This window comes from Diabrotica virgifera, chromosome 7 (genome assembly GCF_917563875.1).
Source record: "Diabrotica virgifera virgifera chromosome 7, PGI_DIABVI_V3a".
Lineage (NCBI taxonomy): Eukaryota > Metazoa > Arthropoda > Insecta > Coleoptera > Chrysomelidae > Diabrotica > Diabrotica virgifera.
Window position 1 is genome coordinate 217,653,273 of NC_065449.1, and position 18,667 is coordinate 217,671,939.

Consider the following 18,667-nt stretch of genomic DNA (forward strand, 5'->3'; position numbering starts at 1 on the left):
AAATATTTTTAAAATCCAAAAGGATTACGTTCAGAACGTTTTCGGACTTATCAGTCCATCATCAGTGAACTCCCTGTCCTTGCTAAATAGCCACAATGCCAAACACTGGTTAAGATGTATGTTCTGACTACATATTAAAATGTGCAAAAGAATTTGGCCTAAATTGGATGCCAATGGATTACTACCAGCAACATGATGCTCTACTATATCACATTAAGAGATTTTTTTTAGGTGATTAGGTCTTCATTGAACCACGTTTAGTCTCAATGTTTTCTGTCAATGTCTGTCTGTCAATGTCTGTCAAAAATTTTTTTAAATTGTTATTAAATATACCAACTGCACCAGGGAGTTTTACTTCACGTTAAATTTTATTTGACTAGATGGTATACAGCCAACCTTCGGGTATTATCCTGTTTTATTTATGCGTAAATTTACTTTTCCTGTGTTCTTTATAATCACCTAATTTTTTTTAGATCCATTTTCATTTCCAAACTCGGCAGTGTAACAGTGAGAAAATTTTACTAGATGACTCCAGAAAACTGGGAACTGGAAAGCCCTTTGAGTTGGTGCTGGGGAAAAAGTTCAAGCTTGAAGTATGGGAAGCTATAGTACAAAAAATGGCCCTAAATGAAGTTGCAAAATTTACTGTGGATAAAAGTGTAAGAATTGTTTTTAACAAAGATTTATAAATTTATTATCAATAATATTGTTGGTTTGGTATATATACAGTCAGAAAAATGAAAGAATACCCATGAACGATCACATCAATCACCTTTTGTATTTGCTTTCTTTTTCTATAACAAACGTTTGTTATTTATAGAAAAAGACAGCAAATACAAAATAAGTGATTGATATGATCGTTCATGGGTATTCTTTCATTTTTTCCGACTGTATTTACAATCTACTGAAATATAAATCCTAATTAGTAAAATTAGTTTAATTATCTATCTAAACTAAAGTATTAAATTTTGTAAATTGTCATAACATGGTATAGACTATAGAATATTTTTGAAATTACATATAAACTTTTGCGTTATTTTAAAAGGCATTATATAAAGAGTTGTGACTCTTTATTTTTAAATAAATAATAAAACATAATGTGTAATAGAAAATATATGACATTGTATTTTATTATGCTATAAAAACACATTTAAATTTTCATAAGAACCTCGTAGAACAAACTAGCTAAAGACGTCTTTGCTGTATTTATTGACTATGAAAAGGCTTTTGATCGTGTACAGCATCACAAATTAATTAAAATATTAAAGGATAAAGGAGTTGATGATCAAGATGTACTAATCATAGAAAAATTATACTGGTGTCCATAGCGACAGCTTGTATAAATGGAAAAACAACAGAAACATAGAAAATGCAAAGAGGTATCAGACAGGGTTCTATACTGTCCCCACTGTTATTCAATTTATATTCAGATAGAATATTTAAAGAAGCGCTGCATAATTTGGAATATGGGGCGTGAAAGTTAATGGAATCCTGATAAATACAATAAGATATGCAGATGATACAGTTATTTTAAGTGATGACATGAATGGATTGCAATGTCTTTTAAATGCCATTGACACAGTGGAAAGAGAGTTTGGCATAAACATAAACTGTTCAAAAACAAAATACATGGTGTTTAGCCATTTAGCACATTAAGATTCACGGTTATATGTTGATAGTCATATGATTTAAAGAGTACCCAGTTTTAAATATCTTGGTTGCCATATTACTGAACAACTATTAGATCCAGATAAAATGTAGAATCGAGATAGCCCGCACAACATTTTTAAAAATGAGGTCATTCTTCTGTAATGATCACTTGCAACTTCAACCTCGAAAGCGTATGATTAAATGCTACATTTGGTCAGTCCCCTTATACTGTGTCGAAGCATGGACATTAAAAATATCCACCATTAATCGTTTGGAGGCCTTTGACATGTGGCTGCACAGATGTACATTAAAAATACCATGGACAGCTATGCTGACAAATTTGGCAGGCCTTAAGAGAACAAATGCTACTCGCGAGCTGCTTGATAATATCAAATGTAGAAAGATGGCTTGTTTTGGACACGTAAGTAAGGGGAGACTGATATAATATTATTTAACTTATTAGGTATAATGGGTAATATCGAAGGACGCAGAGGAATTGGTAGGAAACAGGCAGGCCTCTTGGTTGAAGAATATCAGGGAGTGGAATGGTATAAAGAAAGCAGAGCAACTAGATAGACAGTTTTGCCATGTTAATTTCCAACGTCAAGGGGACTTGATAGGGACGTTAAGAAGAAGAACAAACTATATTTGATCTAAAATATTAAATAACTAATGTTAACTTTGATATTTTGTCAATAAGACAGTACAGACCATAATTCGTTAGGTGAAAAGCAGTGGCGGCTGGTGATAACATTGTTCAAGGGGCTCTGATTCGAGAATTTAGTCTGCTCAGAAAAATATATTTTAATGGAATAACGTTCAACAGAACAGTGAATTAAGTTTCAACTGAAAAGTGTGAATATGAAATACAGTTATTGTTTGTATATCAATTTTTTGGGGAGTGCAGCGCCTCATATTCCTCTGTCACCACTGGTGAAAAGGAATGAAAAAAAATCGTTATGCCTCAGTGATGTTTAATTTAATTTTCTCTAAACTCTGTACAGTTAATGATATCATTAACATATTAGATAAAATAAACTTCCGACTTAAAAACAAATATTTTTCGAAAATTCACTAGAATTAATATTTCTATCAAATATCCAAGTTTAACTTGAGATAGGTCAACAAAATTAAGTAACCACAAAAAGTAAAATAAATATAGTTGTGGTTATAATCATACATTTTAAATAAAAACAGGATGTGGGGTAACAACTAAGAAAAATTTTTTTGAAATACATATACATACTTAAATTACAATCTAAAAGACCTTCATAATTATTGGTCTAATAAACAAAATATTTAAAGTTCATTCCTTGAAATTATCATCAACTATTTTCAATGGGAAATAAGCCACAATTTTACCAAAAAAATGATTTTATTAACGTTTCGAAGCCCAAATCGGGTTTCGTTGTCAAAATACAAAATATGTACTACTAAAATAAACAAAAATGTTGTTGCTAGGTAAAAAAATTCTTCTAATAATTTATTTAATTTGACTCATTTATATTGGCAATTCAGACGTATATTATACATTTTAAAGTAGAAGAAAATATTTATGAGTTGCGTTCCTGGGACGACTTTACTAAAAGATAGTTCATTCGATTACATGAAATTTTTTGGTAAAATTGTGGCTTATTTCCCATTGAAAATAGTTCATTATAAAAATGCCACAAGGAAATAGCTTCAGAACAACATTGAAATTATCAACAGTGAACTTCCTGTTAAATAAACAACAATATGCAGCATAAATTGCCCATCGAAATTTTTATTCTTCTCTTAAGTCTTCTCAATGCCATTATGTATGGAAAATTCTCTCTACCATACTACTCCTACTACTCCTTACTTACTTACTCCGTAGCGATATAACCCTGCGAGGGTTTTCCCGACAACAACATTCCTTTCTATCTTGGCAATCTCCATCCAATTCTCCACGCCCATAGCTTTAAGTTCTCCGCTATATTATCTCACCACTGGAGTTGAGGTCATCCAACTCCCTATTATCCGTTTTATAGTGAATATCTGCATTGATAATCTCCAATGACTTCTTCTGTGTATGTTTTGGTTCTTTCTATAGAATGTTTGCAAGCACTTTAGGTGGTTTGTAGGAAAGTTATTTCCCGGTAGTCAATACTTTGCTTTCTGTTTACTTTTTTGTGGATTGGTACAATAATCCCTTCGTTCCATTCATCTTGCTTTATTTCTTCTTACCAAATGCCTTGAATTAGCTTGTAGATAGATTTGTACAGTGCTTCTCCTTGTTTAGACACTCTGTGGATATACCATTTCTGCCTGGGTGCATATTATTTTTTAAGTTTTTTTCACATAGACTTAGTCCTCCTTCATATGTCGGGTATTGGTCTTTTAGTTCAGCTGTATGTTTGACGTATTTCTGCTAGATTTGTCGTTTAACAGTTGATGGAAATATTCCTTCCCGGTTTTTAGGATACCCTTCTCATTACTAATAAGCCCTCCGCTGTATTTTTGAAAGAAGTTTCTTGTTCTTGCTTGGTACCTGGCCTTCATCCTTGAAACTCCTTTAAAGGATTGTCTTACCTTGATGTTCTCCGATTTTTTCTATATCTCTGATTATTTGTTCCTGGTACTCATTATTTTCCTTTTCATAATCTTGTCTCTGTTATTGTCTGTTTATACCACCTTTTAGTTTTGTTGTCCGACGAATTTTAGACCATGTCCCTTCTAGCCATGTGTTTTTTCTAGTGGTTTCAGGAAATCGTCATTAAACCATTTTTTGCTATTTAGCTGTTGTATCTTTTTACATACTAGTATTTCATCTGATAACCTTATCAAAGTTAATTTTTTTATACTCTCTCAGGCAAAGTATATGTTGTTATATTAGCGTTATTTGTATAGCGTTTTGAAGTTCTCCTCTGTCTCATTCTGTGGCAGAACTTTGGTATTTTGGTATTCAGTACTGTTGTGGGTCTTTTGGGATCCTGTTCTTATTTTCACCTTCGTTTTTACCAGAAAATGATCCGAGTCTCTATTCAACCCTCTTAGGCTTCTTACGTCTAGGCAGTTATTACCCCTCCTGGCATCTACCAGGACATAATCGATCTGATTTCTTATGACACCATCGTTGGAGACCCATGTTTTTTTTTGTGATTTTTTTTAAATCATTCCAATTTTTCAAGAGCTTTAAATATATTCAGATTAAATAAATCCTCAGATCAAAAGCGGGTAATAATAATATGTGGCTGATACAGTGATACATATTACTGGACCTGTCCTGTAACCATTCTAAACAATAAGTTAAGACAAAAATACTGACAATATATTCAGTTATAAAATAAATGTGAAGAGATAAGTAGAATTGTCAAAAGAGATCTGTAATATGCTTATCTCTATAAAATTTATTTTTATAACTTTTGATTTTTTTGTATCTTATAATAGTTATAATTTTTAGCTGGTGATTCAATATCCTTTTGTTTCTAAAACGCTTAGAGATATTAATAAACCTCATGGGGAAAGAAATCACCATGTGTGTGCAATGACCCTTCAAACTACAGGAATTGGATACGACGACCTGAACAGTTTTCTTAAGAATCCTACCGATTTGGAGTTTATAATAGGTTAGTGATCATTTTTGAAGTTATACTTCTTTAGGCGCGATTGAGAGTATAATTTCATAATACTGCGCGCATGCGCACACAGACAGATGTAGTTCGTTGCTAATCTTTCAAGATAGGTATGTATGTATCTGTATCAGCGCAATAAGTAATTAAAAGAATATATTAGTGTTTTTAGTAAATGTATTATTTATTATTTTTTGGTATTTTCTATTTTTGGTGTTCTATTTTTTACCAAAAATAGAAAATTATGAAATAGAAGCAGCACTATCACAATTAAAGAACAACAAAGCACCAGGACCAGATGGAATCCTTGCTGAAATGTTGAAAGAAGGGAAAGAAGAAATCTTACAAACATTAAGAAATCTGTTTAATCAGTGTCTACATAAAGGAGAAATACCCGACGAATGGAACGAAAGTCTTACAATCCTGCTATTTAAGAAAGGCGACAGAAAGGACATAAAAAATTACAGACCCATCTCACTGCTGTCGCAAACGTATAAACTATTCATGAGGATTATCAACAACAGACTAACACACAAATTGGACTCGTATCAACCCGTAGAGCAGGCAGGATTCCGAAAGGGATATAGCACCACTGACCATCTTCTAACAATTAGGACACTAATAGAAAAAGCTAACGAATACCATATAGATCTGCACTTAGCGTTCGTTGACTACGAAAAAGCATTTGACAGCGTGGAAATGTGGGCAATAGAAAAAGCTATAAACAACTGTCGAATAGATTCCAGATACAGAATGCTAATACATAATATATATATAAGAAAGCAACAATGACAGTACAATTGGAAGAAACCACAAAACCCATACCAATTAACAGAGGAGTGCGACAGGGAGATGTTATTTCTCCTAAACTATTTACATTAGCACTGGAAGATGTTTTCAAAACAATGGAATGGACAAACATGGGAATAAACATAAATGGAAAGAAACTAAACCACCTAAGATATGCAGACGATGTAGTAGTCATAGCATCAAGTTTTGAAGAACTACAAACCATGCTAACCGAACTAGCAAATGAATCCGAACAAATAGGTCTAAAAATGAATTTTGCCAAAACAAAAACAATGACAAACACACAAGACAATAGAAACGTAATACTAAACGACACCACAATAGAAGCGGTTAATGATTATATATATTTGGGACAGATTATGAAAATAAATAAGGAAAACCAAACAGCGGAGGTAAAAAGAAGGGTCAGATTAGCCTGGGCAGGATTTGGAAAATTAAAATGGGTCCTAAAGAATAAAAAAATACAACAATACTTAAAAACAAGAGTGTTTGACCAGTGCATACTCCCAATTCTCACATACGCATGCCAAACATGGACCTTGACCAAGGCAAACATGGATAAAATAATAAAGACACAAAGAGCCATGGAGAGAGCAATGTTAGGAGTAAAATTGACAGACAAAAAGCAAAACAACTGGGTCAGAAATAGAACAAAAGTCAAAGACGCAGGTCAACATATAACCAGGCTAAAATGGAGCTTCGCAGGTCATAACGCTAGACAAACGGACAATAGGTGGAATAGCACGATACAACAATGGAGACCATGGACAGGAAAGAGAGCAAGAGGACGACCCCAGATGAGATGGGGAGACGACATTAAAAAGATAGGAGGAACGCACTGGAAACAGAAAGCACTAAACAGAAGCGAATGGAGGAAACTGGGGGAAGCCTATGTTCAGAATTGGACGAATTAAAGGGCAAAAGAAGAAGAGATTATTTATTATAATTTTTGTGTCTATGGATTTGTTTTCCCTCTGTAGTAAGATAATAAAATATGTAGGTATAACATTTTCCACTCGATCTATGTATTTATCACCGTGTTGTGTAATTATATCCGAAACTTACGTGTCACTTACAAGAGGCTCGGTAGCCTAGTTGGTAGAGCGTTTGATCAGAGATCGGAAGGTCCCCGGTTCCAATCCTGGACGATTCAAATTTTTTTCTAAATTTTTGGTTGTTTTAATAAAAAAATTTTGAAAGTGGTAGATACGAAAGTTAGTTTAATATTTAAATAAAATAGAAATGACCTGTTAAGTATATTTACTTCGTTGAAATTATATAATAGAAGTATAATTTCTTACGTGCGTACAAAGTACACACACATTTTTTTTAAATACTTCTGACATAAATATTGACAGAGTTGGTTGTTTTTTTAAGTTCCCTTTTAAATAATTTAAATGTAAATACAGTATATGAAAAAATAAGTAAGCAATTAGAGATATTAGTTTTACACTGACTGTGTGATATACACAATCAAACTTATTGTTGATGGAATCACCAAGTATTTCAAACCAATATAGCTTTCTTTTGAAAAAACTTGCTATTGTTACAAAGAATAAAGGTTTTTATTGAAAATAAACAAACTGATAAAACAATCAGATAGCGCAGCTGGGTAGATTAGGTATAGATTATTTGCTTTAGTTGTTAAGGCTATGGGTACATAATTCGCAAATATATTACGTGTATCCCCACTTTTTCTGTCTTTACACGACAAATTACGTGTAGTAAAATTCACACTGGTATGGATATGTAAACATTACTAGAATGTCATTCTACTTGAAAATGTCATCATTAATTTAAAGAGATGGGTTTTGAATGTTCTTGGATAACTGTTATTTTTATAATTGAATAGAATTATTAATTCAGTTAATAAATGTGATAATTTTTTCACTAACTATGTATTCAGTGATTGTAATAATTTATTTGTACAACAAAGACTAATACTCAATCAAGAAAAGAGGAAAAGTGTTAGAAGTGATTTTTTAATAATATATTGTTATGAAACGCTTACAATTTTGAAAGTCTTTAACAACAAAATATTTGGATCACAGAATATATTATCCTGATGTATTCTCTGCTTGGATCTTCCACAAATAATACACAATAAATAACTTTTTATTAAGTTCACGTCTTAAATCAATTATTGATCAAATACACTATATATCAATAATATTTAATCAACAACTCAACATATTCCCGATGCAATGTCAAATATTTAAAATTGTCACTGATTGTCAGTGTCTGACTGACAATATATGCTGACAATAATATATTCGGCTGAGTGCGTTGTAAGACAAAGATAGATTTGGAAAATATTACCACGGCATTGTGTTCATTTTTTTCAAATCCTGAAAAAACCAATAAACATTTTTGAAAAATTTAAACGCAGAATAAAAGACTAAATTATTACCGAGGGCTGAAAGTCCCTTAGAATAAATAAAAAGTTTATTTTGAATGATATATTTGAAATTAAAAATCACACTAAATTTTCTCTTAGTTTTTCACCCCTGTAACTTATTAAAATAAACATTATAGAAGTTCTCAGGGACTTTCGGCCCTCGCTAATAACGTAATCTTTCATTCTGCGTTTAAATTTTTCAAAAATACTTATTAGTTTTCTCAGGATTCGAAAAAAATGAATCCCCATTTGAATAGCATTGCAGCCGAAAATACGTACCAATCCTCTTAATTGAACGAAAATAAATAAACTAACTCATGCATTCAAAAACGAAAATATGCCTTGCCTTATGTGGGGTTAACGGACATGTAAAGGATAAATACTATTGGTCTTGTGGAGCAAGGAATGTCTCAGAGTGACATATTCTCACAGAGACACAGTCTCAGTGATCTGTCAAAAACCTATGCTATCTATCATGAATTAAAGGCTATTGATTATGTATTTTAGAAAGGAACTACAACGTTAACATGGTTTTATTGTTTCGTATAGTTAATGAACCTCTAAATATGAAAAAACCGCGGAGTGCTACCATTTAAAGGGGTGCGTTTTTAAGAAAGGTTTGAATTAGTCCCTAGCACAGGGTGAATTAGGGTGAGTTCTATGCAAATTTGTGCAAACACGTCTACAGGAAAATTGTTCCAGGTTAAGTTTACTATCGAAATGTGAAATATCACATTTTAAAGTCAAAAACATGTTTTTTTACAAAAATATATCCAAAAGAACAGCAAAATAATACATGAAAGATAGCAATTTTGTTTTTTGCCCCATAACTTTTTCCACGGGGATACAGGATTGCTTCACAGAAAAAGATCTTCCATCCTTCCTCTTTAAAATGGCGTTTGGTAGAAGTCCCTATGATTTACAATTTCCAAAATATGATTTTTCAAATTTCGCCACTCCATCAATTTTGTGATATTTTCCTTGTTACTTCGCAAACATTGTTCTGTAACTTTTTTCTACGCATTTCTAGGTTTACGCAATGGTACATTCAGTAGAAAGAGAAGACAATTTTAAACCTTTAAAATGTTCTATCGTAGAAGGCCGTATGGCTATATTTAAGCAAGATATGGTTTGTCAAAATTATATACTTTTAATTATTTTTGATATATTTTACGATTATTTTTAAATTTCTCATTATAACTTTTTTTATTGTATATTAATTTGGGTATATACATTGTGTAAAAAAAAGAAAGCTCGTTTTCTTTACTTTAAAATGGCGTACTGTAAAAAATTCTAGGACTATTTTTAAACAAGATATGCTTTTTCAATGTGTGACATATACACATGCAATAGGTCCCACTAAGTTGGAACCATATGGAAAACTTTTTTAGTATTGATTTTATGAAAAAAAGTTATTCTTTATAAAATGCTCTGCCTAGTCTGAAACCTAAAATACAATCATCAGATATAAAATTTTATCAATAGAGTACGAGATATGTTAAAAAATATGAATTTCGCTCAGGAGTAAAGTACCTTTATATTTCACAATATCGAAAAGAGTCATTGAGAAAAATTATTTAGAATTAAAAATTATGTTGTAATATGCAATTACATTCTTCTAATTGAAAAAAAATAAAAAATTTTAAAATTTTTTCAAATTACGGATATACTTGGATATCCTACGGATATCTTGTTTAAAAATAGTCCTAGATTTTTTTGGAATACACCATTATAAGTTAAGAAAATATGCTGTTTTCTATTATACAATGTATATACCTAAATGTACAAGAAAAAAGTCATAATGAGAAATTTAAAAAATAATCATAAAAAATATCAAAAATCGTTAAAAGTATAAAACCTTGAAAAAGCATAACTTGCTTCAAAATAGTCAAGCAACCTTATACAATAGACCACTTTAAAGATAATTGACTCCTCTTTCTACTAAATGTACCATTGCATACATGTACCTGGAAATGCGTAAAAAAAGGTACAGAATAATGTTTGCGAAATAATGGGGAAAATGGCCCAAAAATGCTGTGAACGGCGGATTTTGAAAAATTCTATTCCAGAAAATATAAATCCTAGAGACTTCTACTAAACGTCATTTTAAAGAGAAAGGATGTAAGTTATTTTTTGATGAAGCAATGTCTGTACCTCTATCCCCATGGAAAAAAGTTATGGGGCAAAAAACAAAATTGCTTTCTTTCGTGTTGTTTTTTGTTTTTCTTTTTAATATATTTTTGTAAATAAAAATATTTGTGACTTTAAGATGTAATATTTCGATAGTAAATTTAACCTGGAACAATTTTCCTGTAGACGTCTTTGTACCAAAAGTGCATAGAACTCACCCTAATTTACCCTGTGCCTAGGGACTAATTCATTCATTTCTCAAAAACGCACCCATTTAAATGGTAGCACTCCGCGGTTTTTTCAAATTTAGAGGTCCATTGGCTATAGGAGACAATAAAACCCCGTTAACGTTGTAGTTCCTTTTAGCTCTGTTATTTTGAACATAATCAATAGCCAATAGGAAAGCTTACAAATAGAGCAGGGCATAGTTACCAAAATGTAACAAAGGCTGGCCACGATGATTTTATTATCCAAGCAGCTAGAAGAGACCCAACAATTTGTAGCTCCAAAGGCAAACTTTAGGAAGCTACAGTGTTTCAGATGGAAATATAATAGAGATTGTGCCCAAGGAGTATACAGCAGGAAACAGAGTTCCAAGTTATCCAGACAACAAAAGATAGATCACCTAAATTGGTGTCTTCAACATCAAAACTGAAACATTGCGAATTGGCCATTTTCACACGGAACCATTGTGTGAAATCAAATGACCGATTAATTCATGTATTTAGAGAGCCATGAAGACCAGAAAGAATGGAACCTGTCAGATCTGTCCACAAATATACCGGAGGAAGTGTCATGTTCTGGGGAGGCATTATGATCGGTAAAAAAACTCTTTTAATTTTCATCCAACCAACTCTAACAGCTCGCAGGTATGTTGGTTTGGGTTTAGAACCTATAATTAGGCTCTGTAGAGGTGCTATGAGAGGAAATTTAATTTTGATGCTTCACATACCTGCAGAGTGACTACAGACTTCCTTGAAGTAGAATATGTCACTATTCTGGAGCCGACCTTAACCCTAGAGAAAATTTCTGGGATATGATTAAAAGAAAGGTTATAGCTTTCCGGGATAATCTACAAAACACCGCTCGGCTAGTATAAGCTGCTTTTGAACAATGGGACAACCTACCACATTAAAATGTTTAGGAACGTGCCCAAACAAATTGAAGCTTGCATAAGGACTAGGGGTGGTAACATTAACTACTAAAAAAAAACAAATAAATAAAAACAATTTAAATATTATTCGTTTTATATTGAAACTTTTTATGATATTGACTTTTAAACAAACAACTTCAATTTATTATTTCAAGACTTTATTGTTTTTTAATTATTATTTATTGGTGATTAAATTGCTTTAAAATTAATATTTTTGACAATCCGAAGTTTTATGTTGTTCTGAAGCTATTTCTTTGTGGCATTTTTGTAACCAACTATTCTAATTAAGAAGTTTTATTTCTGGAGAACTAAAATCTCTAATGGGACCAACTTTCTGGTTACGCTTATTCGTGGTTTCTATTATTTGCAAACCAAACGAATAATGAAGGAAAGAAGACACGGGGAAGTCTAAAAGTTGCACCTCATTACCTGTCTATTCGTCATGGCCAAATTCTAAAGAGAACTTGCTCTGAACAAACTAAAATATAAAATGCCTCGTAAGTTCGTTTTACAGCGATTTATCTATATAAATAAAAATTAATGTTTGTATGTATGTATGTACCTTATCGACTCGCAAACTATGCATTTGATCACGTGATGATCTTAATGAAAGTTGTTGTACATGAACCCGGGAAGGTTTCTGAGCTGGTACGATCAACCTAAGTGAAAAGGGGGGTTGTCCCCCCGAAAATATTTTTTATTTTTTTGGACAAACTGTTTTTTCTTAATTTTATATGATGTAGAACCAAAATCTGCATTCAACCCTAAATGTTCACTTTTCTATCACCAACCGTTATTTTGGACAAACTGTTTTTTCTTAATTTTATATGATGTAGAACCAAAATCTGCTATCAACCCTAAATGTTCACTTTTCTATCACCAACCGTTATTTTTAATAGCCATCTAAATATTTGCCTCTTCTATATAAATAAAAATGAATGATGTATGTAAGTATGTATGTATGTATGTCAGAGCTGGGTAGTATCCGGATACTTCTGTATCCGGATACAATATCCGGATACTTTTTATGTATCCGAAAGCTGTATTCGGATACTTTTTAAATTTTGTATCCGGTATCCGTATCCGTGATCAAATTTTAAAGTATCCGGCATCCGGATACTTTTTTTGATATTCGGATACTTTTAAATATTTATCGCCCGCCGATAATGCACCTAACGTAGGCACAACACTGCCATTCCTTCAATCCAGATGTGTCTAATATGTTAAATACCATTTTTCGTACTCGTCACCGTTATAATATATTATTATATAGCTAATGGGGCTTTGTTTTTACCTAATCAGTTATAAATCTTCATTAAGTGGTACAATTGGAATTGGAAAGTTGCAATGAATCAGATGAAAGTGGAGATCAAAATTTGGATGACTTTTTTGATTTTAGCAATTTTCGAGACCAGCAAGTGGACAACAGCTGTACTATTAATTATACACAGAATGAACAGGGTTCTAGCATCAATAATAAAACTTCAAAAGTACAGTTGGAGTTGCTAAGATATTTGGAGGACAGAAGAACCAATTTGAACATCTTAAATGAATACCCAATCTTAAGAAGGGTGTCAATAAAGTACAACACATGCTTACCTTCGTCAGCACCAGTTGAAAGACTTTTCTCTTTTGCAACTATGATTGATACGCCTAAAAGAAAAGCTTCAAGCGATGAACACTTTGAGGTATTGGTACTTACAAAGGCAAATTCAAAGGCACTTCACTTCTGACTTCGCCAGAAATTGGAATATTTTCTGTATTAGTACGTTTTTATTTTAATTTAATGTTTCCTTATAAGTTTATGTTCTAGTTTTATTATTCATAAGCAATAAACAATTTTTTGAGTACTTTCTGATTTTTTTCTCCATCATTTAATGTATTTCTATTATTATATATTACATTAAAAATACATGCACATCACATAGTTCTAATACCAGTGGTGTCATGATGCGGGAACGCCGTTCCAGCACTGGTTAAGAAAAGAAAAAAAAATAAATAGAGAATTTAGGTTTGTAAACAAAAATTAGCGGTGCGTTCCGGCACTGCTAATTTTGCCATGACACCACTGTCTAATACTAATAATTTATATCCTTCTTAAAAAAAGTATCCTTCAAAGTATCCGAAAAAAATATCCGGATACTTGTATCCGAATACATTTTTAAATGAAAGTATTCGTACTTTTTTAAAAAGTATCCGGATACATTTTGAGTATCCGTATCCGGTCTCCGGATACTTTTTTTCAGTATCCGACCCAACTCTTATGTATGTACAGCCGGTTCCTAAAAAAACTGATACGACTCTTAGTAAGATTTGATCATGTTGAGCAGTGTATTTGATTGATCTGACATTATATTGATTATGACAGACAAATAATAAAATAAACAAACAACAAACAAATGATTCATGAAAAAACTAATAAGTATTTTAGAAAAATTTAAACGCAGGATGAAAGATTACATTATTACCGAGGGCGGAAAGCCCCTTAGAATAAACAAGTAGTTTCTATTGAATGAAATATTTGAAATTAAATATCACACTTTTTTTTATTTTCAGCCCTGTAACTTATTAAAATAAATATTATAGAAGTTTTCAGGGACTTTCAGCCCTCGGTAATAATGTAGTCTTTCATTCTGAGTTTAAATTTTTCAAAAATATTTATTAGTTTTCTCAGGATTCCAAAAAAAATGAATACGATTAAAATACATTGAGAATTTTGACATGCGTCACAATTTTGCATTAACTCAATGTAAAATTTTAAACTGTTGAATTCCAGCTTCCCTAATTATTTGACATCAAAAGACATTAGAAACTATTTGTAGATGATTGAAATCTGTATTGAAAACAACTGTTAAAATTGTTCTACGTAATTAAACATATTCCAAAATTTTGTAAAAATGTAATACATTTCAGTTTTCAGCCCAAACTTAGGCCACACACAATGCGATAATGTTCACATTTTTGAACTGTCAATATTTTTATTTTATCATCTATTGTTTAAAAACAATACAGTTGATAAGATACCCTCAGTTGCGGAGAAAGTATTAATAATAAAGATTAATAATAAAGTCTAATAACCGTGGAACAGAATAAGCTATCTGACAAATTTTAAGATTTGGCAGTGACATTGACAGTATGTAAATATTAAGTATTTATCCTTCAAAATACACTGCTCAATTTTCTACAAAATACGCGTCAAGAGTCGTATCAGTTTTTTTTGGAACCAGGTGTACCTTATAGACTCGCAAACTCTGCGTTTGATCGTATGATGATCTTAATCAAACTTGTACGTGAAAATAGTAACCCGTACCTTGAGTGGGTACAACCAAACTTACGTAACCATTATTTATAAGCATTCACCACAAAAAAATACTGTTTATCAGAAAAAAGTATACACTATATTTTTGAGTATTTTTTTGGCTTTCTGGTAATTTTTAGTTATTTAACTTTAAACATTATTTAGTTCTAATTCGGTACGAAGTTCGCCGGGTCAGCTAGTTTTAAATATTTTTGACTTCATATGTTTTTTTTTAATTCGCTTGAAATAATAATAAATATCAGATGATTCCATATAAGTTTGGCTGTGTGTATTACTTACATTTTTTGTCTTTTATTAATTTTTAGAAATAACCAATATAGAACAACCTGAGTCCTACGAAAAGGAAACTTGGCAAATGGAGGAAGGGGAGAAAATTGAGCTAATACCAAAATTAAAAGAACAAGGCAATGAAGAGTACAAAAATAAGAATTATAAAAAGGCATCTGAATTGTATGCCAAAGCTATAGGCATACTGGAACAACTTATGTTAAAGTAATTATAATAATTTTTATAATTTTGTGACCATTTGAGTAGTATTAGTATTCATTCAAAAGATGTATATTTTCAGAGCGATAAGTTTGATTTTTGGGTAATGAATCTACAATAATTTATAGGTCTTGGACCAACATTTAAAAAAATTATTACCTTGATCATGAGACTTTTTTTATTCAGTTATTTATGTTGAGTTGAATAACTTTGATTTATTTATTGGAAAATTTTTGGACAAAATTTTTTTTATTCATGTTATCGATTTATTTATTGCTCTAAAACCGGTTGAGATAAGCAAATGAAATTTGGTAGGTTTTAAGAGGTAGTTATTTCACATTTTTTGGCATACAATAGTCAATAGGACAAAGAGTCCGGTAATATGACCGGATAATATGACCCGTATGCACGCCAATGATGAATATAAAATACATAATTGTATGTCTGTATGCCAATAACTGCCTCTTAAAACCCACCAAATTTCATTTGCATATCTCAACCGGTTTTAGAGCAATAAATAAATCGTCAGTGTGTAAGAGCCGTTTTACATGACCGAGATTTACTTCGAAACTGACGCTGATAACTACATACCATGACCAAGATTTACTCTGAAATTTCCCATGATAATTTTTAATATAAAAATTTAGAACCTGTTCTATGTTCTAGAAAGTTTTCAGAGTAAACTGCGCGAGTTTCTGCGCAGAACGTTAAATAACGCGGTGGTGTTTACGATAACACCTTTATAATTACAACAGGTGCTTATTTGTTTATTCAGTGAAGTATCTTTGTTCAAATTAATTATTTTCGCACAAGAATTTACTTGCTTGTCCAAATATATTACTAAAAAATAAACAAATGAAAGATGTAACTTATAACCTTAAAATGTCATTTCACATTTCTTCTTTTCTTATGTTACCTCTAACTTAGTTTTCTTTCATCAGTGGCCTTTTATTTATAACATAATTATATTTAATGTCAGTTACATTACACACTACGCATGCGTTTCACAACAATTATATTAACATTTAACTATAGGTGTAAAACAAGGAACAATGGAAGAATTGTATAATTTTACTACATAAATTTTCGTTATTATTCTCGAAATAATTTTCGAAGTAAATCTCGGTCATGTAAAACGGCTCTAAGAAAAAATTCAACATCCGGTATCTCGGAAACGAAGCATTTGCAGACATATGTTTATAAATCAAACGGTCATTATTTTTTCATGCAGAATTACCCCTTAAAGTTTGTCGCACTTATTTAGAAATACCCTGTATTGATGAAGAACATGACTAGTTGTCAAAGTACGTAACTTTTTCATTATCCGACATAAGTGAATGAGTCAAAAAGCAGAATGTTAAGAAAGGCTAAGGCTATAATTGAGTTTTAATGTCAATATTTTATAAATGCTAGAATATTGCACAGGGTGTTACGAACTTTCAGGAAAAAACACGGTATTATTGTTACACCCGGTATACAATGACATTTACCTGTTCAGCAACACTATTACTACATCCATATTCTTAGAGAATAAGGCTATAACATATTAAAAAAAAATCACTAAAATCGGACAACAGGTTTAGGAGATTCGAGACATCAAAAATGACCCATTTTTAAGGTGTCCCGATTTTTTTGGCCAGGAGTGTATTTTGGAAAATTTTCGGGAACGGGGCGTTTCGTAAATATAGAGATTTACTCTTAAAAAATTTTCGGACAATATTACCAGTTAATTGTAAATATTTTTATCGCCAACCGTCACTAAAGTCATTCATTATTGTACTCATTTGCTCTCATTTGCGGCAGTAAAGTAACATTTTATTGTACTGAAAGAAGAATTTTACTTTACCTGCCGCGATTAATCAAATTAACCGAGAAATGTATCATAAGTGGTCGATGACAGTAATCGAATGGCGAGTATTTGAGTGGACTTACAATTTATTTACTTTAATTATTAAAAATATTGTACGCAATTTGCGATATTATCAATTAAATGTATGCCAAAAATGAAATTCTGTAGTATTTTGTAATTATATTCATATAAAATAAATTAAACTTTACCGATTTAGTACAAGGGCGCCCCCAGGGAGGGGCCAGGTGGGGCCATCGCCCCCCCTGAGAATTTGGCGAAAGCGTGTAAAAAATATTTAGCTCTCTCTTACTTTATATTATAAAATAAATTCCATATTAATCATAATCGCTCACGAGATATGCCAGTTTAAATGTATTTTTTCTCAATCCCTTATCCCTTCTGACTGAGACGCATATGTTTGGATGGAACCGCATCGTTTTCGGTGCGCATGCCGCATGCACTGATGATGTCCGGTCTAGGCTTATCCAGTTGAGAAATGAAATAGGTGGGCTGAACGGCCGATCTGATACGTCTAGTAGTACGGTAGTGCTCACAATTTATATTGATTATTTTATTTCTCACTTGACCTTAAATAAAATAGGCTTATTTTTACGAGGTAGTTATCTATTGTGTGAAAAGGTAAAAAATACTTTTTTATGAATTAAAATAACATCATTTGCGTCTATGAAGTACAATTACAATATTTATTTTAAAAATTGTGCTTGAATTAATAACATTTTTTATAAGTACCCTTCCTACTTTAAGAAAATAAGTTATTCCTGTATCGCAGTTGCGATATTCAAATGTGCAAGGTAGGTATTTTAATCTACAAATTTTAATTAACTTAGATGAATTTTTTACTTCTCTAAAAGGTTTTAAAAATATTTTTCAATGCAACTAAATTATCCATTTGGTCTTATTCTGTCCATTTATCGGCCTACTCAAAGAGAAACTAACGTTGTAACGGCCACCGCATCGGATAATTTTGCGATTGTTGAAGACAGTTTAAATTTGGATGTTGGGAACTACCTTGATACTAATAAAATTTGTAGCTTGAACGATCGCTTGAAATTTACTTTGTTAACAAACCCATGGAAGCCAGATAAATGTTACAATTTCAAGTATGATATTGACGATGGCAAACGACCATTTATCCATGAATGGTTAAATACGTACCCCTGGTTAGCTTATTCAAAAGGAGTTAAAGGTGGGCTATGCAAGTTGTGTGTACTGTTTAGGCCCCGCGTAACCCATGGTAGGTATCAAAGCGGCTTTATAA

The 18,667-nt window shown here is 31.7% G+C and overlaps 1 protein-coding gene across 1 annotated transcript in view; it reads left to right on the plus strand.

Annotated features, from left to right (window-relative positions):
• The window catches only part of LOC114329863 (AH receptor-interacting protein), a 30,417-nt gene that overhangs the window by 1,463 nt on the left and 10,287 nt on the right, over positions 1-18,667 (plus strand). The window contains exons 2-4 of the mRNA XM_050655761.1: positions 474-659; positions 5,075-5,240; positions 15,359-15,545. Of these exons, the coding sequence (XP_050511718.1) occupies positions 474-659; positions 5,075-5,240; positions 15,359-15,545 (539 nt within the window). The remainder of the gene's footprint in view (positions 1-473; positions 660-5,074; positions 5,241-15,358; positions 15,546-18,667) is intronic.